Genomic DNA, 19,429 nt, shown 5'->3' with positions numbered 1-19,429 from the left:
ATGCTGAGTCTATGTTACAGATTCCTGCAGTTGATGGTCCGGTGGCAGCACTCCAGACCTCCGGCCTGGTCTCAGAGGACGGAGAGGGCTTCATTCGTGACGTCATGGATAGAAAGTCTGACTCTGCTCTCCGCAAGGCGCATGAGGCCATGGCGATGTCAATTAGGGCTGCCACGACAGCATCCATCGTGGCCAGGGCCTCTATGGCCTGGTGTAGGAAGCTCCTGACACTGATTCCTGAATCTGAGGGCAGGATACAGGAGGGGACCAATAGAATCCTTAAGGCTGCGGCGTTTAGCGCAGATGCATCCCTAGACACGGTAGTTTTTGCAGCGAGAGCTATGGCCTCCACCACCGTAGCCAGGCGCATTTTATGGCTCAAGGCCTGGCAGGCGGACCCACACTCAAAGACCCTGGTTACTGCGTACCCCTTCCAAGGGGACAAGCTTTTCGGAGAGGCACTAGATCGCGTGTTAGTGGAAACCAGGGATAAGAGACGAGCTATGCCCAGACGTCTCCGTCGTGATGGCAAGCCCTTTTCACCCGCCTTCCGGAGCCAAAACACTAACCCCAGGTTTAGACCGGAAGGTAGAAGAGGTTCCTGGGGATACAACAGACAGGGCTTCAGAAGGGGAGGCTCAGGGTTCAAGCCCAACCGATTTAAACAGGGCCGATCAGACAGAGCCGAGGGAGGTAAGTCTCCCAAGGCATGACTCACCGTTCGTTCCGGTGGGAGGCCGCCTTCAGGAGTTCAGCCAGGCGTGGTTGGATGCCAAGGTGGATCCCTGGGCACAGGATTTAGTGGCTCAAGGGTACAGAATAGAGTTCACCTCTACTCCCCCAGACAGGTTCATTCAATCGCCAGACCCAAAGAATCCGGAAAAGTTACTCAGAACCACAAGGGCAATACAACACCTACTAGAGATCCGAGCCATAGAGCCCGTTCCCCCACGGGAACAGGGGAGGGGCGTTTATTCCATCCTTTTCACCGTTCCCAAGAGGAATGGAGACTGGAGGGCCATCCTCGATCTAAAGTTTGTCAATCGATTTATAGACCTAAAAAGGTTCCGTATGGAAACGCTTCGCTCAATAGCGGAAGCACTTCAGAGGGGAGAGTATTTGACGTCCCTAGACCTCCAGGAGGCGTACCTCCACATCCCAATCGCTCAGGGGCACAGGCGCTTCTTGCGTTTCTGCGCTGGGGGGCGTCACTTCCAATACAGGGCCCTACCCTTTGGGTTGTCAACAGCTCCGAGAGTTTTCACAAAGGTTCTAATCAATGTGGTAGTACTACTGCGGGAGGAGGGAATTCACGTCCACCCGTACCTAGACGACCTTCTGATACGCGCCCCTTCGCGCCAGGTTTCCCTGCATTATACCAGCAGGGTGATACAGACCCTGGAGAGATTCGGGTTCGTGGTCAACCTTCCAAAGAGTTCACTAGTTCCTTCTCAGTCTTTGGAACATCTAGGGGTAGTGATAGACACCAAACACATGGAATTCCTGCTACCTCAGGACAAGGCACAAAGGACAGCACTGATAGCCACTCAGGTCATCAGGGCCAGGTCATCCAAGCTCCTTCAGTTGGCCAGCCTGCTAGGGATCCTAGTGTCCAACTCGGAAGCTCTTCAGTGGGGGCGCGCTCACGCTCGTTCGCTCCAGCAGGCACTACGTCCATTTCAGGAGAGGATAGCCAGGAAGGAGGACATTTCTGTGACTCTGGACCTACAGACCAAGCGGAGCCTGTGCTGGTGGACATTACAGAGCAATCTGAGGACGGGAAGGCACTTCTTCGTTCAGGAGTTCCAGCAGATCTTCACAGACGCCAGTCTATCGGGCTGGGGTGCCACCCTCAACCACTCCCTGATCCAGGGGGAGTGGAAGGTGGAGGAGAAAAGACTGCCCATCAACCTTCTAGAGCTGAGAGCGATCTTCTTGGCCTTAAAGTCCTTCCAGAACAACATAGAGGGCACACACGTTCTGGTCCGCACAGACAACATCGCCGCAAAGGCATACATCAATCACCAGGGAGGATCTCGCTCAGGCAGGCTTCAGAAGGAATCCAAGAGCATCATGGACTGGGCCGAGTTACATCTGGCATCTCTTCGGGCAGAGCATGTCCAGGGAGTAATGAACACACAAGCGGACTGGCTCAGCAGGCAACGTTTACAGGAGGCGGAGTGGAGTCTCAACAGGGCAGTGTTCAGGAGCATTGTGCGCCACTTCGGGTGTCCCGAGATGGATCTATTCGCATCACATCTAAACTTCCAGGTGGACATTTTTTGCACAAGGTTCTTCCATCCCAGAGCGGCTCTAACAGATGCATTGACGGCAAGTTGGCCAAGGGGACTGCTGTATGCTTTTCCACCGGTTCCGGTCCTTCCGAGGTTCCTGCGCAGAGTAAAGCTGCTGAAGGCAGAGGTTATCCTGGTGGCTCCTTGGTGGCCAAAGCGTCCCTGGTTCTCGTCCATCATCCAGATGTCAGAGGGGACACATCTAACCCTTCCGCTCCTTCCAGATCTTCTGGTGCAGGGCCCGCTCTATCATCCACGTCCAGAATGGTGGAGCTTGACCGCCTGGCGGCTGAACGGAGGGCTCTGAGCAGCAAGGGCTACAGTTTGGCTGTCACCAGTACTATCTTGGCTTCCAGAAGAGCTTCTACTGTCAGGCTCTACAATTGTTCCTGGAAGGCCTTTGTCCGTTGGGCGCGCAGGAAGTCTGTTAACCCTAATAATCCCAAGATTAGGCATGTCCTGGAGTTCCTTCAGGACGGGATCAGGTCAGGGTTACTGTCACATGTGCTCATATGTGTAATGGGCACCAGATGGATGCTTGTTCATAGGCTGTTCTGATCATGGAGACAATCCACCTAAATATCACCTAGGTTATAACAGACTTTCCTTTAGAAAGTCCAGTAAAGCATAACTATGAGGTATTCCTTGGCAGATTCTAAGTGAGTGGGCAGAAGAGATTGTGTTGGTGCTTGGCTCTTGTGGCCCTTTCTTGCATGCCCAAAGTAATGCCAATCTCAACTTTGAGGCCAGGAGGCGAATTTTCTCCAGGCCACACTGACAAGGGATTCTGAATTGGGGGGGGGGCATCATCTGGACATGGAACTGAGGTCACCGTGGGTGGGCAGGTAGTTGTGATTTTCTTGCATTGTGCAGGGAATTGGACTAGATGACCTTGGAGGTCCCTTCCAACTCTATGACTCTGTGAAATAGAACAGTAAGGTACATTTCACATCTAATATGTATAGTCTCTTAGAGCCTCTTGTGGTGCAGAGTGGTAAGGCAGCGACATGCTGTCTGAATCTGTCTGTCCATGAGGTTGGGAGTTCAATCCCAGCAGCCGGCTCAAGGTTGACTCAGCCTTCCATCCTTCCGAGGTCGGTAAAATGAGTACCCAGCTTGCTGGGGGGTAAACGGTAATGACTGGGGAAGGCACTGGCAAACCACCCCGTATTGAGTCTGCCATGAAAACGCTAGAGGGCGTCACCCCAAGGGTCAGACATGACTCGGTGCTTGCACAGGGGATACCTTTACCTTTACCTTATGTATAGTCTCATTTCTCCTTCTGACGATGGGTGTGGAGGGAAAAGTGAGAAATTAAATATCCTAAGGTGAAAACTGTAAACAACAGTAAGCATCCCTCCTAGCAAATGTGATGGCTACTAGAAAAACTTTAAAAGAGAAAGAAAGTGGCTAATGGTTTGAAAGAGGGTCGCATTAGGTCTATCAGAACGAGTGAGACCAATGTGGAATAACGGGAGTCCTGGGTAGGTCAAAATTATTGAGGTCCTTGAGGGATCTTTTCAAAAACTTCTGTGAAAAGGCTGATTTTCCCTATATGATGTTGTTGTCAGCCAGTCAGTCATGTCTGACTCTTGGTGATCCCATGGCACAGCTGTCACCATGATCCACGATCCCACACCACCTCCCTCAGCCATGTAATATTCTCACTGGTATCCACTCTGATCATGTCCAACCACCGTGTCCTTTATCGGCATGGTCACCTTTTCCAATGACCAATCCTAGCATAATTGCTTTCTCCATTGAGTTGGATCGCATGATATGGCCAAAGTAAATGAGGCAGAGTTTCATGATTTTGCCTATCAATGATATATCAGACTTTATCCACTGTACTTATTTCCTTGTTTGTAAGTTTTGCTGTCCGTGGAACCCGCAGAAGCCTTCTCAAACACAACAGTTTAAATTAATCGATTTTTCTCTTGTCCGATTTTTTTCATCATACAACTTTCACAGCCATAAGTGGCTTCTGGAAATATGATAGATTAGTTAATCTACATTTGGTAGTCAGGCTTCTGTCCTTGCTTTTCCATGTTCGGTTCAAGCTCATCATTGCTGAGCAATGCATAGCAATTTCCATACTGCAATCACCACTCACATTAATTTGTGATCCTAGAAAAATGAATTCTTGAACATATTTGATCTCTTCACCATCAATTGTTATTGTGACATGTCTGGTTTTTTGCAGTGGTAATTATTTTTGTTTATTAGTGTTTAAAAGTACTGGAAATCCTAGCGCAGGATTTTCTTTGGCATTTTAAAGAATATTAATTACTGAACTGAAAAAGGATTGATGGTTGGCTTCAACAATCAAGTAGTTAGGCTGAGGGAAGGGCACGAACAACTCATGACCTTAAATTACCCATGAATTTGACTGGTTCATGTTTCCATTCATACATTTCCTGACTCTTTTGTCCGGTTAGGATTGGCCATTTAAACCTTCCATTTGGCTTCTCCCTCTTCTAAATGGAGGGAAATGAAACAGGTTTTAAAAGGCTGCCAGCCATTTCAGCCTCAGAGCAGGTAGGCATGCATACCCTACTCTAAGGCTGAAATAGCTGCCAACCATTTAGATATAGCAGCTTGATGGGTCTGCCTGTCCAGTTTAAATGGCCAACAGCCATTTAAAGCCTCTGTTTTGTTTCCCCCCTTCCAAAAGGAGAGAAGTGAAAGGGACCTCTAAATAGCCATTCCAGCCTTACTCTGCATCTTACCTAATAAAGCTCCATCCCTTGCATGCTTTGCAACTAGCTCTCTGCTTGGCCTGTATCTCCTTTGCTATTGTAAAGATGATAGAGCAGGATGGGAAAAAGAAAAAGACAAGCTTCCAGTTGAATCCTATACATAGTTTCAAGCTTTTGTGAAATGGCAAGAAGATGATTTCTCCCAGAGCTTTTGCCATTTCTAGAACTCATTCTAGAAGAGGCTACAATCCCTGCAGAATCTGGATAGAGTTGGCCTAGGATTTTGTTTCAAGGTTTAGCATCTGTGGAGGTGATCTGACTCTCTAACGATTGTGCTATATGCACCATCTGTAAAGCCTTATGTCCTTACTAAGTGAAATGGGGTCTCGGTTCCCGACAGTATCATCAGGGGACAATTTCAAAGCCATCTCAGAACTGATCGGGGACCTGCAATCTTCTTTATCACTGGACCCATGGCCAATCGGTCTTGAACAAAGAGCACAGTATACAGGTGTCTGCAGCTGTTCCATTATCTGACCCAATGGTTAATGGTTCCGAGGGTTCCAACCATCCTGGATAGCACTGAGGAAGTTGACATCAAGGATGTTGTTGTCATGGCCCTGAAGGAAGCCACCATGAGGCAGAAGGTCTGAGGGTATGATTTTCAGTTATATCAACTGCTGGTGGTACTGCATGTACTGATGGAGAACATGCTGGAGTCAAGCAGATAGGAGATGGTGTGTGCTGAGTAGTAAGTCCACCAACCTCCACATGTCTTCAGAGCTGGTTCCTTTGGATTCAATATATTCCACATATATGGAGAACAATTTATGCTTCAATTGTGACCTGTTTCTTGTTGGTGGTTCCAAAATGACTGGAGTTTTTTCAGGTGTCCTAGAATGTCTACAGTTCAGGTCTGATCTTGGAATTGAATAAGACAAAATCACCAACAGAGGGTGAGAAATACAGGCTGTTCTGGGGCAGATGTTTTTTGCTGCCAGGTTAGATAATGCAGAGAGCACCTTTCCCCTCAAAACAGCCTTAAATTGGAAGGTGTGATCTGCCTTGGCTATGGGGGTAAACTCCTAGTAGACCTTACACGTTGAGACATTGTATCTCTTACCCAAATACAGCACACAAATGGAGTGTTCAACCATCTTCAACTTTTTTGTCAGACAAGAAATGCATTTTTTAAAGAGTGACACCTTCTTATTGAGGAAAGCTAGCCAAGACACATTCTACTCCAGTGGCAGCAAAGGGAGAATGGAGGGAGAGTGTGTAACTCTTCCCTGGGGCAGGTGATTGTTAGGCAGGAAAATGGCTCTAAGGGCTACAAGTGGGAGAGGCACTGTTACTGAACTAGCTAAAAAATCTTCCAGTGGCTGTCTTACACAGTACCCATGTGAAACTGCACAGGACAATGAATTTTGTGGTTGGGTCTGTCACTTTGGGCAACCATCTTCTTTTGACTATCATTGTGGTTGAGTCCACTTTTCTGTGTGAGAATTCCAAAGGTGCCCACAAGCGTGAAAAGGTTGGAAAGTAACACACATCCTGCTGTTCAACAACGAGACCTTATTTTGTATGCTTGATTAGATTACCAGACATTACCTTGGCTCTCCTTCTTGTTCAGGCACTTCCTCCTCCTCTTCTTCACTTCCACTATACTCATATTCTGTTTCATCTAGTAGAGGGAGACAACAAATTGTCTTAATGCTAAAGTTGGTTAAAATAACACAGACAAATCCTATGCAGAAATTATTTTATCAATAGAACACTCTTTGGAAAGCTCTGGATAACAACAAAGAATTCCATTCTTAGAACTGACCACTGCAAAGTCAAGGAATCAGGGATCCTTTCTGCCCAGTGATTGTAATGAAATATACTGCATTTGGCAAGCAGAATCAATGCCAAAAACTCATTCCAATTGTTCTTACTGAAAAATGGGCCACCCATAAATGTCAACAGTTCTTCAACTGAGGCCAGTGGTGACTACAGATAGGGTTGTCTCAGTTGTGGTATCTTGCTTGTAAGCTGGTGCCTACCTTACTCTCTTTTATATGGCAGACCGAATTATTCGTCTTTTAACCCAGGCTTATAAAGATGACTTTTCTGGCCTGCTTCAAGTTTGAGGACTGTTTTACAACTAGTACAACTAGTTCTTTTCAGACTGTTGTTTTATGCTGATGGATTTTTAATGGGTAGTATTGTTACTTTTTGGTTGTTTAGCTTGTCTTTACCCTTTTCTTGGCAGCCCAGCCCAGAACTATTGGCATATCATTTTGTCCAAATAGAAGACTGCCATGCTATATCATAAGTTGCATAAGTTGCATCTGAAACTCTTTTTATGTTTTATTATTATCATATGTATTATTATTATTATGAGATTTATTCCCTGCCACTCCTGAAGCTGGCTCGTGGCGGGTTACAAAAGTCCATCATAAAACCCATTAAAACAGGACATCCATCAATAAACAAAAAATCGCAGATGGCGAAACCTAACCCGACCCTCTTACCAATATCTAAATGCATGGGCTAGGAAAGGGCCATCGATGTTCCATAACCCAGTGCGCGGAACAGTAGCACTAGCGCTTGAAAGGGAAAGGGCACCCAACAGGGGCGGGGGGGCACTGATCTTCCTCACTGCCCTGGCCTCAACCATAGACCTGATGGAAGAGCTCCGTCTTGCAGGCCCTGCTGAACACACAAAGCTCCCGCAAGGCCCGCAGCTCACCCAGGAGCCAGGACCAAAAAGGCCATGGCCCTGGTCGAGGCCAGGCATACTTCTCTAGGGCTGGGGATCACCAACAAGTCAGTCCCCACAGAGCGCAAGGCCCTATGGAGGGCATAGGGCGACAGGCGGTCCCTCAGATATGTGGGACCCAGACCGCGAAGGGCTTTTGTGGTGGTTTACCATGTGGCATTGTTGGGAAGGGTATACTATTGTTCAGGAAACATCAGTTCAAAGTCATGTAGCAGTTCTCTGAATCCTTGTCAAAATACTGAACCTAAATTTTCCAGGTCCACAAAACTAACTAGAACACACACACACTAGTGCAATTCTAATCACAAAATGAGTACATACCTTTCTCTCCTCTCTTCTTCCTTGTTCTGTCTATATGATCTTTAAGCTGGATTCGGACTTGCCTCTCATTTGGCTGATCACGTATAAATGGGTGTTTTAAAAGCTGCTCTGTAGAAGGTCGTTGCATATAATTTTTCACTAAACAGCCCTCTATAAAACTAAAGAACTTTTTTGACCTAAGAGAATGAAAAAAACAAATTTAAAAGAAAACAAAGTTAAGCAATTTGGCCAGCTAAGAATCTATTTGGTAAAAACCTTTCTTAAATCTGATAAGCTCAAATTCTGATTTTTTAAAAAAATTCAGCAAAGCCACAAGAATACAATTCAGGGCCATTAAATCATAAACAGCAGCAAGTGTACCTGTGTCTGTCTGTCTATCTACCTATATCAGGTAAGAGAAGTATATTTTAAGGGTAAAAACTTGCCATGATTATTATTTTTTTTTGATGCAATATTTCACGTTACGTCCATTGTTTAGAGTAATCCAACTGGAAAAAGTAGAAACAAGGGTCCAGTTCAAACACAGCACTTGGTTATGAAGAAACAAAATGAGCCCTCATTCTAGCTGATGGGTTAAATATGGAGATTTTCTCGCCCTTTGGGAAGACATAATGGAATAATATTTCATTTTTAACGGAACCCTAAATCAAATACTTTTACTGCAGTTTTATATTTATCAGTACAACATAACCACTTGCCCGTGGGTTCTCTGCACCTATTAAATAATCCAAAAAAAATATTTTGATTGAAAATAAAGGCAGCATAGGTAATCCAAAATACACAGGAATAGCTGGATCTTAGTGCACTGCAAGCACTGTATATCTCAAAAAAGTCTCAAAAACAATGCAAGTATGTGTTAGCCCTCCTTCTCTTACACATTTATTTATTTATTTATTTATTTATTTATTTATTTATTTATTTATTTATCTATCTATCATACTTCTATACCGCCCTCCCCAGAGGCTCAGGGCGGTTTACATTATAACAGAGAACCATACATAAAACAGTCTGTAGAACATGTACATCGATAACCAACAATTGCAACCAAACACAACACAGTATAACAGTAAACAATCGTAATACAAACAGGTCCAGGGCTTGTTGATGGGATTCTGAGGGGGGTGGCTTATTGATTGAATTCTGAGGGGGGGTGGGGGGGAGCAGGGGCCCTTGGTCGCTGTAGATTACGTCTGGTCTCGGCCAAATGCCTGGTGGAGGAGCTCCTTTTTGCAGGCCCTGCGGAACTGTTTAAGCTCCGTCAGGGCCCTGATCTCCTCTGGGAGCTCGTTCCACCAGGTAGGGGCCAGAACAGAGAATGCTCTGGCCCTGGTTGAGACCAGGCGGACTTCTTTAGGGCCAGGGATCCTTAGCTGATTGGAGGCAGTAGAGCAGGGGTAGTCAAACTGCGGCCCTCCAGATGCCCATGGACTACAATTCCCAGGAGCCCCCTGCCAGCATTCGCTGGCAGGGGGCTCCTGGGAATTGTAGTCCATGGACATCTGGAGGGCCGCAGTTTGACTACCCCTGCAGTAGAGCGTAGAGCTCTTCTGGGGGCATAGGCGGGGAGGCGGTCCCTCAAGTACACTGGGCCCTGACCGCGTATGGCCTTGAAGGTAATTACCAGAACCTTTAGTCTGATCCGGAATTCAACTGGTAACCATTGCAGCTGATGGAGAATAGGCCGGATTTGGGACCTCCATGGTGTTGCCGTGAGGATCCTGGCTGCTGCATTTTGAACTAGTTGTAGTTTCCGGGTCAGGGCTAAGGGCAGGCCTGCGTAGAGCGAGTTACAAAAGCCCAGTCTAGAGGTGACCGTCGCATGGATCACTGTGGCTAGGTGTTCCGGGGCCAGGTAGGGCGCTAGTAGTTTGGCTTGGCGGAGATGGTAGAATGCCAGCCGCGCTACCTTTGTGATCTGGGCCTCCATTGTGAGGGAGGCGTCCAGAATCATGCCTAGGTTCCTGGTGGAGTGAGCTGTAGAGAACTGCACGCCATCCAGAGTAGGCAGGCGCGCTTCCTCGCATGGGCCCTTCCTACCTAGCCACAGGACCTCCGTCTTTGAAGGATTGAGCTTCAGACGACACTGCTTGAGCCATCTCGTCACTGCTTCCAGGCAGCTGGCTAATGCTTCTGGGGGAGAGTCAGGGCGGCCATCCATCAGGAGGAAGAGCTGGGTGTCATCTGCATATTGATGGCAACCCAGCCCAAACTTCCGTACCAGCTGTGCGAGAGAGCACATGAAGATGTTGAATAGGATAGGAGAGAGGACCGCTCCTTGTGGGACTCCACAAGTAAGTTGCCGGCGGCCTGATGTTTTCTCTCCTATTGCAACCCTCTGTCCACGATCCTGGAGGAAGGAGATCAGCCATTGAAGGGCTGTCCCTTGTATTCCAGCATCGATGAGGCGGCGAGCTAGAAGCTCGTGATCGACTGTGTATTCTTACACGTAATGGTCTTAACAAAGCTTATTTACAATAAATGTTGCATAAAGAGTATGTTGTGACAATGTCCTAAGCATCAATTTCCAATACTGGTTTGATGTTGATATTAACTATCAGTTCAGAATCACAAAACCCAAATACTACGCTTACATGGAAATGTCTTCTCTTTTCCCTTCGCCTAGCAGGTTTGGCGTTAATGACTTTTGTCTGACTATAAACCCCAGCTTACTAGTTCACTGAACAGGTTTGACTACACTAGGCAAAATATGTTTTGTGTTGAATAAAAGTCATGTGAGGTAGAATATACAGGAGAGTGTGACATCCCTTCTCCGAGTGTCTACGCCCTCTACAACATGTCTTATTCAGGGTATAGGTTACAGGCAGCTCACAACGTCACACTTGCCACCCTTTGTTTCTCTTTTAAAACCAAGAGAGACCCATGACCATCTCAGGTCCTCTCTGTTACTCCCAGAGACATTCGCAGGCAGGGCTGTTCAGCCCCCTTTAATCATCATTAAAAAGACCTCACTCATGTTGGGTTGGGTCTCAAACACTGTTCCAATCATTCGCTGCCACCATTTGTTCACATCCTATACTATAAGTATGTAGATTGAGATATTAAATTGTATGTTGTGTTTTTTTTCCCCCTTAGACGTGTGGCCCACAAGCTTACTCAAACAAGAAAGCTTTTATTCATGATATATCAACAAGAAGAAGAAGAAGAGTTGGTTCTTATATGCCGCTTTTCCCTACCCGAAGGAGGCTCAAAGGTGATAGAAGAAGAGTTGGTTCTTATATGCCGCTTTTCTCTACCTGAAGGAGGCTCAAAGCGGTTTACAGTCGCCTTCCCTTTCCTCTCCCCACAACAGACACCCTGTGAGGTGGGTGAGGTTGAGAGAGCCCTGATATCACTGCTCGGTCAGAACAGTTTTATCAGTGCCATGGCAAGCCCAAGGTAACCAAGCTGGCTGCATGTGGGGGAGTGCAGAATTGAACCCAGCATGCCAGATTAGAAGTCCGCACTTCTAACCACTACACCAAACTGGCTCTCAAAACACTAAGTAAAATATAAGAAACAATGTTTCACTTTCACAGAACTTTTGAACTGAAGTCCTATTCCTACAACTGGGATCCTTTATGTTCTGTTTATTTATTTATGTTCATATTTGTTGATCGCCACTCCCAAACCCTGCCAGCTCATGGCGGTTTACAATCAAAAATTAAAAACCCACATAAAATGCACAACAATATAATATGAAACAATACTGGGGGCAAAAAACCAATCTATAAACCTTTCCACTCCCATCCATCCCAGGCCTGTAATAGCAGCCATGACCATGCCCAGGGAAGGGTATCTTCTGGCGATGTCATACCTATGGGGCCAGTACCGGGAGGTACCCGATCTTCTTAACCTGGCCTCAACCAAATGCCTGGCAGAGGAGTTCCATCTTGCAGGCCCTGCAGAACTGTCAACGCCCTCAGCTCTTCTGGGAGCTCATTCCACCATGTCAGGGATAGGACCAAAAAGGCTCTGGCTTTGGTCAAGGCTAGGCGTACCTCCTGGGGACCAGGGACAACCAACCAATTCAAACCCGCAGAGCAAACGGCCCTGCAGGGGACATAAGGACACAAGCAGTCCCTCAGATATGCAGGGGCAAAGCCACAGATGGTCTTAAAGGTGAGGACCAAAGCCTTAAATCTGATTTGGAAGCTAACCAGCAACCAATGCAGCTGCCTCAGGACAGGCTGGATGTGGGTTCTCCAGGATGACCTTGTTTAGTTACAATTTACTATTTTCAGCCTGTTCAAAGCAGCTCTTCTACACAGTTCCACTTCGACAGTATACCTCCCCCCCTACTTCTCAGTGCCTAACCTGTCTATATCTCTGCTGCTACCTCATTGTTTTTTTAACAGCTGTTTTTCAAGTTTCTGTCTTTCAACATTCTGTTAGTGCTCACTGGCTGGTCTTCGGGAGATGCTGAACTTAGCTTGTCCGTCACATCACAGTCTAGCATAATGCTAATGAAGACACTAGGACTAGGATAAATTGGATAAATGCCACTTTTAACCACATATAGGGATTTTCCAGTACCTGAAATTAACAAAGGACCAAAACAATACAAGAATCACTTTTAGAAGAAATTTGCTGTGTAAAATGGATTACTTTCTTTTCATCTCAATTTTTATATAGCGCTGCATCTGAAAGCAATCTCTACTGCCTTATGTCTTTACCGTAAAAATATGCCATACCAAGGCAAAAACATGAAATTATAATGATGGCACTAAAAACTTCCATTTTGTGGAGTAGTGTTACTGATTTAATGGTAGTACTGATAAAGTTACAAGGTCTGAGTCCCAAGTGTGAAATATGAGTCTACCAGGTTCAAATTCATGTTCACACAAACAATAAAGGTGATGAGGCTAAAATGAGCACTCTGTTCTGAGCTACATGAAGCCTTGTTCAGTTCTTAAACACACACATCTTGCTTTCACCAAAAGATTTAGAAATAACAAGTTTATTAATCAACAGTGTAGCAGTACTGAAGACTTTTCACCAATAACTCTGTTTTTGCTGCAGTCAGCATATACAAACATGAATGAAAAGTGTACCATTTTAGCAAACAAGGTTTACTGAATATTTCAATTGAAGTGGGACAGTGTCCATTGTTTAAAACAGTAAATTGATTTAGCTGTTTTATTGTTATGTTATGTGAATTGCCTTGGGCTGCCTCTTGGGGAGGGGACAAAAGGACAGCATATATAAATATAAATGCACTAAATTAAATAAATATTTAAATAAATGAATTTTACCACCATAAACTTGGAAGCTAGGAATCAACAGTGTTGCCCCATTTTCCTTATTCAATTATATGTCTGAAATTTAATGATGAGAATAAAACCAATATTTTTACCTCAAACGGCTGCATAATTTCTCAGCTTAATGAGACGCTGCTCTGTCAACAACAATGACTCTTATTTTGAGCAATGTCTCCAAGAGAAAATCTTTTTCTAGAACAAGGAGAGCTAAAAAAATAACCTATGCACATCTCATTTCGGGCTATGAATCAGCAGCACAGAAGACCAATTTCACTCAGCTAAAATGATTTTTGATGTCTATGGAAATACTACAAAAGTGACCTCTGAGAAAAGAAACATGCTAGATTATAACCAAAACACACTTCCTATTACAGAATAACTTGTAGAATCCACCTACCATTTCTTGGATTTTAGCCGTGGAGGAGGGTTTCTTGGAATAAGAAACAGGGCTCTCATTGGATGCATGTCACAGAGGGCTGCAAATAAGTACTGGTGGTTATTCGATTTTCTCATTGGTTTGATTCAGGACTTATATATTTTACAGTATAAAATGGACAATGGTGGAACTATCATTCACTACAATGAATACAAAATACAAGAAAATCCCTGATTTTGACCAAGCCAAGACTGTTATTTAAATACGGTTATGTAAAAATGATGAACATGTTATTGACAAGATGTATACAATTTTGTTGAAATTTGAGACAGAAGAAGACTCTGCAGAAAAATGTATGATAAAATGGGCAAAAAAGGTTGCACATGATATACTAGTGAAACAATGGGAAAATATGTGGATGAAAGGTCTTACATTTTTGTAATGTTAAGGAAAGTTTTTATAAAATGATGTACCGTTAATATTTGTCACCCAAAAGGTTATTAAAAATGTTTAAAAATATGCCTATCACTTGAAAATGTGAACAACAAGAAGACACATTTTTCATCTTTAATGGACATATAAGAGGGCAAAAAAATCTGGACACAAATGCATACTGTCTGAAATGGCCAAACTCACTGCTTTAATTAAAGAAAAAACAACTGCAGTATTGTTGCAGTATTGCAATATCTAATTAGATGGAAATGAAATTATGGTTTTTGGTTCTGAGGACTAAGGGGGAAAATATGAAAGTATACAAAAAAGTTACTTTGCCTATATACTATCTCACTGTGACAGTTAACAATTTGATTTATAATCATCATAGATAAAATCAGAAAGCTTCTTTTCTTCTTCTCTTTCCTTTTTCCCCTTTCTTTTACTTGTCTTCTTCTATTAGGTAATCTGTAAACTTCTTTTTTTCTTGTCTATGTATTTTTAAAACTCTGAATAAAACCTTTATTTAAAAAAAGAATTTTCCTGAAAATTCTTGATCTGAGAGAGCTTAGAATCATATATATAAACAAAAAGAGCTATAACCTGATCCTTAAGAGACCATCTGTTTTATAAAATGCCTCAGAGGCCAAGGATGAGAGCTGCCATTTCACAGATGTATAGAAACTAGATGGGGGAAGGGAAAGATTTAAGATCTTTTTTGGCAACATTATCCATTATATTATACTGTTTAACAATTTTAATATGTTAAAGAACAGCTACAATTTGCACATTCCAGGTTCTACTGCATCTCTCAATAGGATGTTTACATGGATTCAATAGTCTTCAACTTCTCCCTATTTTTTTATATCAACATTGCTCAGCCATATCATCAAAAACCAACACTTTGGCGTACAAATTGTCAAACAGAATTACCGTATATAGTATTTTGTATTTATGGTGCCTGGTGGAGCAGGATTAAGGAAAACAAAAACTCATCATTCATTGTGCTTTCAGAAATCTCAAGTGAAAGATTAGATTACAAAGCGGAACTCAACAGTATACATTTCAAACTAAACCAGCCCAATGGAAAATGGATATATATCACTTACGGGGAGCTCCTTCTGCCATCTCTATGGCTGTAATGCCACATGACCAAAGGTCACTCTGCAAAAGAGACCATATGTTAGCAAATACATTACACATTCTTCCTTCTCAGTTACAGTTAATTATGCATTACATGAAGGAAGACCAGAACTGCATAAACCCTGGACTCTAAAAAATGGTTTCATTTTCTTTTTAATGTGCCATGAAGGGATAACCCATATCCTGCGTATCTAAATACAAACATATGAAAATCTAAACCGGTTTTAAGGATTTCGTTTTAAGAATTTATATTGCTAATCTTCTGTAATCAAATACTGATATGTTTTTATTTAATTATTGTATATGTACTTGATTTTAAACGTCTTAATTTAATATTTGACACTCACTGCCCTAGGCACCCTCTTTTTGGGTGGAAAGATGGCACAGAAATGTTTTAGATGAATAAATAATTAAATCCACCTTTGAAAAGTTAGAAAGCACTGCCCCATGTCACATATCTCAAAACACAGCAGCTTTTTTCTTCTTTATGGAACTCTTGGCATCTGATAATTTAGAAAGGGCTGTGATGGTTGTCAACTAAGCAAGGACTGAGCAAAACTTAGATGATGGGAAGGGAAATAATAAAAAACACTATTCTCAAAAAGTTACTTCCTACAGCGTTTAGAACCTTCTGCTAATACCTTACCTATCATGTTTTAAATGTAGCTATGATTTTTTAATTGCAGGAACTCTGAAGTACTTGTCAAGAGATAATTTTCCCTCAGTTCTGATTATAACACTTGTACAAAGAAGTCCATGTAGAGAAATGCTTTCAGGCTAATTTGAGATGAGCACTCTGCTTCCAGGGACAATTATATCTCCAATGGCAACAAAACAGGAGATTACAACAGGCTGGATCCAGACCATTTCTTCTAAAGGAAGGCTTTTCAGTTAGCTCAGTGGAACATTCTTGCCTCCCAGCTGCAGTCCCCTACAATCCCCAAGAAATCATTCAGTGCTGCCAGAGCAAACTCAAATGCTTTCAAACATTCTCTACCCCAGTCTCTTATTCAGCAGTCCTATTTCAGTTAATACTTTGAGTCCTTCATGAAGTGAAAAGAGACCAATCCTTCAAAGCAGTTCATTCATTCCTTAAATTTTTATCTTATCTTTCCTCCTAAATTCACACAACAGACTTCACAGATTCCTCCCGCTAGATATTTATCTTTGTAGCACTCCTGTAAAATATTTTAACGCTGAGAGGGAATTCAACTGGGCCAAGTTTATCCAGTGAGCTTCATGGCTGAGTGGCCATTTGAACTTCAGCCTCACTGGTACTCAAATCATTACTGTACACATTATTCTGACTCAAGTTGGAAAAGATACCTCAGAGCAATTGTGTTGAGCAGGCCCAAGTTTTAAAAAAAATCTAAATCAATTGCATGAATATTTGTAAATGACACAACAAGAAATAATAGAACACAGAATAGAATGAAACAAAGAAGAAGAAGAGTCGGTTCTTATATGCCGCTTTTCTCCACCCAAAGGAGTCTCAAAGTGGCTTACAGTCGCCTTCCCTTTCCTCTCCCCACAACAGACATCCTGTAAAGGAGGTGAGGCTGAGAGGGCCCTGATATCACTGCTCAGTCAGAACAGCTTTCTCAGTGCTGTGGCGAGCCCAAGGTCACCCAGCTGGCTGCATGTGGGGGAGCGCAGAATCGAAAACGGCTCGCCCGATTAGAAGTCCACACTCCTAACCACTATACCAAACTGACTCTCAAACCAAAAAGGTGATTGGAGGAAGAAGAGGCCATTTCTAAGATCATTTAACTTTGCTGTTATTAAGGTTTAATACTGACTTCAAATTAAAAAAGAACCAAGGATATCTTTACAATAAGCGATAGGTGGGGTTTTTTTTGGGGGGGGGAGGAGTATCAACTGTGAGCTACTTTTACAGCAACTCCTTTAAAGAGCTATTTCACATTTCCTTTACAGAAAATATTTTCAAATGTGAATGCAGCATATGGACAACTTACCAATGCTAAATATACAGTAATATTCTTCACTTTTAATATATGTTCTAGGAAGCTGAATGATATTAATAATGTCACAACAGGTTGGATTGGGAATACATTTTCTGCTAACAATGAAATAATTTGCACCAGTTCCCTTTTCTTACCATACACCTCTGATATGCTTCTCATGCTAATACTGAGGGGATCCCCTATATTCCAGGAGCAGAATTTCAAGATCAGTAGGCTGCAGTGGGAGAAGAAAGGCAGGAATGTTCTGCTCCACTTACAGATATTCCCAAAATGAGTGGAAAATTTAGTCTGGATCCACCTACTGCTTCCATACAAAAGGAAACAGTATTCCATTCAGAGAATGTTCAACATTTGAAACAGCTCTCAGTTGCGCTGATTTGTAAAGTTATTGTGTGCTTGCTTTCTACTTCTCTTAATCAATGAAAGAACTGAAATGGGGAACAATATTACACAGTCTCAGAATGTTAGCACCACCAAGCGAAATTGCACACACAAAATGTGTATACAGAGAAAGACACACACACCTTAGCTACTATGTTAATATGAGTTCTCTTACTCTGTAATCATACGTAGCATCTGGGTTTTCGTCACAGGCAATAACTTCTGGAGCCATCCAGTAAGGCGTTCCAATAAAGGTATTTCTTCTACCAACCGTCCTGTCCAGCTGAGCACTCACACCAAAATCCACTAAATTAGAAAATAAACAGGAAAAAATAGTAAACATATAGAAGACTCCAAGATACTATAAAACAGAGCAGGCACAAGCTGAATGCTGCGCAAACAACAACAAGGCCTAAAATTTGAGCAATCTATTAATAAATATGAACATTTACAGAGGAATGAGAGCATTATTAATTCATCTTTTTTTACCTTTCACCTGTTACATCAGCAGCACATTCCTGTCATTGAGTTCATTGCATTATCTCTAAATCGCAATGAACATGTATTTCAAAGCACACAAATGACATAATACAAATGTTCTTTTGGGCAACAGGCATGCCTGCTAAAGAACCAAAACACATTTTTATACAGCTTTCACTGTATTCATATTTGGCTAAGGGCTGAGTGGGCGGAAAGGCAGCAGTTCTAGCCAATCGGTGAAGGCACAATCTAGGCCCTCACCAGCATAGCTAAAAAGGCTTCGAGGCCCTCACCAGGTCAGGCCAGAAAGCCACAGGGAAGCGGCAGGACACTGTGAGTAAATACGGAGGCCTTCCCCTCAGGCCTAGAAGAATCATGAATGGGCTTTGAATCTAGTAAATTTAATAACCAGGCAACATCCATTAAGCTGTGAAACCACAGTGCACTTCTATCCGTTGCTTCCCTAAACCTGGACCAAATTATTCAGCCTAGATATTTTCTGGATATGAATGCGCTTGAACTTGATTGCTCACGTTTAATGACACCCTTCCTCTGGCATTCAAATTTTGCTTTCTTGGTAGTATTAAACCATCAAACCATCACCCTGCTCAGTGCAAGTGATTCTCAGTAAGAAAGTGATTCACTACACAGAATGGTGGTGGTGGTAGAGAGCTCATGTTGTTTCTAAAGTCAGATGGTTCCCAAGTGCATTATTTATTTATTATTAAACTTATACCCCGCCCCTCTTGACAAGTCGGCTCGGGGCAGCTCACAAATAAGGCAAACAGCCTTTACAATAATAAATACAATATATTTAAGATGCCACAGGAACAAGCCAAGACATGTACAAAATATCCTTTTGCTCCCCCATGAATTCCAGTTCATAATTTTGGATCATAAAACATTTACAAGTGAGAAATAATCCCCATTGTTCTTTATGATAAAGTTGGCTGTTACTTTTCATTGTAACCACTTCTGCCATTCTAATTCATTAGTCTTTATATAACTGTTCTCAATTGTATCTCTTACACTCTGAGCTATAGACATGAAGCAGATCTTGCATTGCTAGAGATAGCATGATTATCTGCCCTGCTTGTAAGGAAACTCATAAATCCTATTATGTTCCCCAATCCATGAAAGGCACAGCCAGCACACGTAATTAAGAGATACTAGAACACCAACCAACTCAAAGTGTAAGCTGAATTTTGTACATGTAAAACAGACAAGACATTGTCTCATTTCCACACCCATTATTATTGTTTCTTTCAACAGTGTCGGCATGTTGTAGGAAAGTCT

General features: G+C 43.0%; 1 protein-coding gene across 7 annotated transcripts in view; it reads right to left on the bottom strand.

The window, feature by feature from the left end:
• Positions 1 to 19,429, bottom strand: part of MAP4K4 (mitogen-activated protein kinase kinase kinase kinase 4) — a 181,608-nt gene that overhangs the window by 48,847 nt on the left and 113,332 nt on the right. For all 7 annotated transcript variants that reach the window (XM_077343544.1, XM_077343545.1, XM_077343546.1 and 4 more), the window contains 5 exons: positions 17,829 to 17,959; positions 15,254 to 15,308; positions 13,734 to 13,812; positions 8,079 to 8,254; positions 6,605 to 6,677 (listed from right to left, as the gene is read on the bottom strand). In XM_077343544.1, the coding sequence (XP_077199659.1) occupies positions 6,605 to 6,677; positions 8,079 to 8,254; positions 13,734 to 13,812; positions 15,254 to 15,308; positions 17,829 to 17,959 (514 nt within the window). The remainder of the gene's footprint in view (positions 1 to 6,604; positions 6,678 to 8,078; positions 8,255 to 13,733; positions 13,813 to 15,253; positions 15,309 to 17,828; positions 17,960 to 19,429) is intronic.

The sequence above is a fragment of the Paroedura picta genome, chromosome 6 (genome assembly GCF_049243985.1).
Source record: "Paroedura picta isolate Pp20150507F chromosome 6, Ppicta_v3.0, whole genome shotgun sequence".
NCBI classification, from domain to species: domain Eukaryota; kingdom Metazoa; phylum Chordata; class Lepidosauria; order Squamata; family Gekkonidae; genus Paroedura; species Paroedura picta.
The sequence above is the reverse complement of the archived record's forward strand: the minus strand, read 5'-3'. Positions and strand labels throughout refer to the sequence as shown.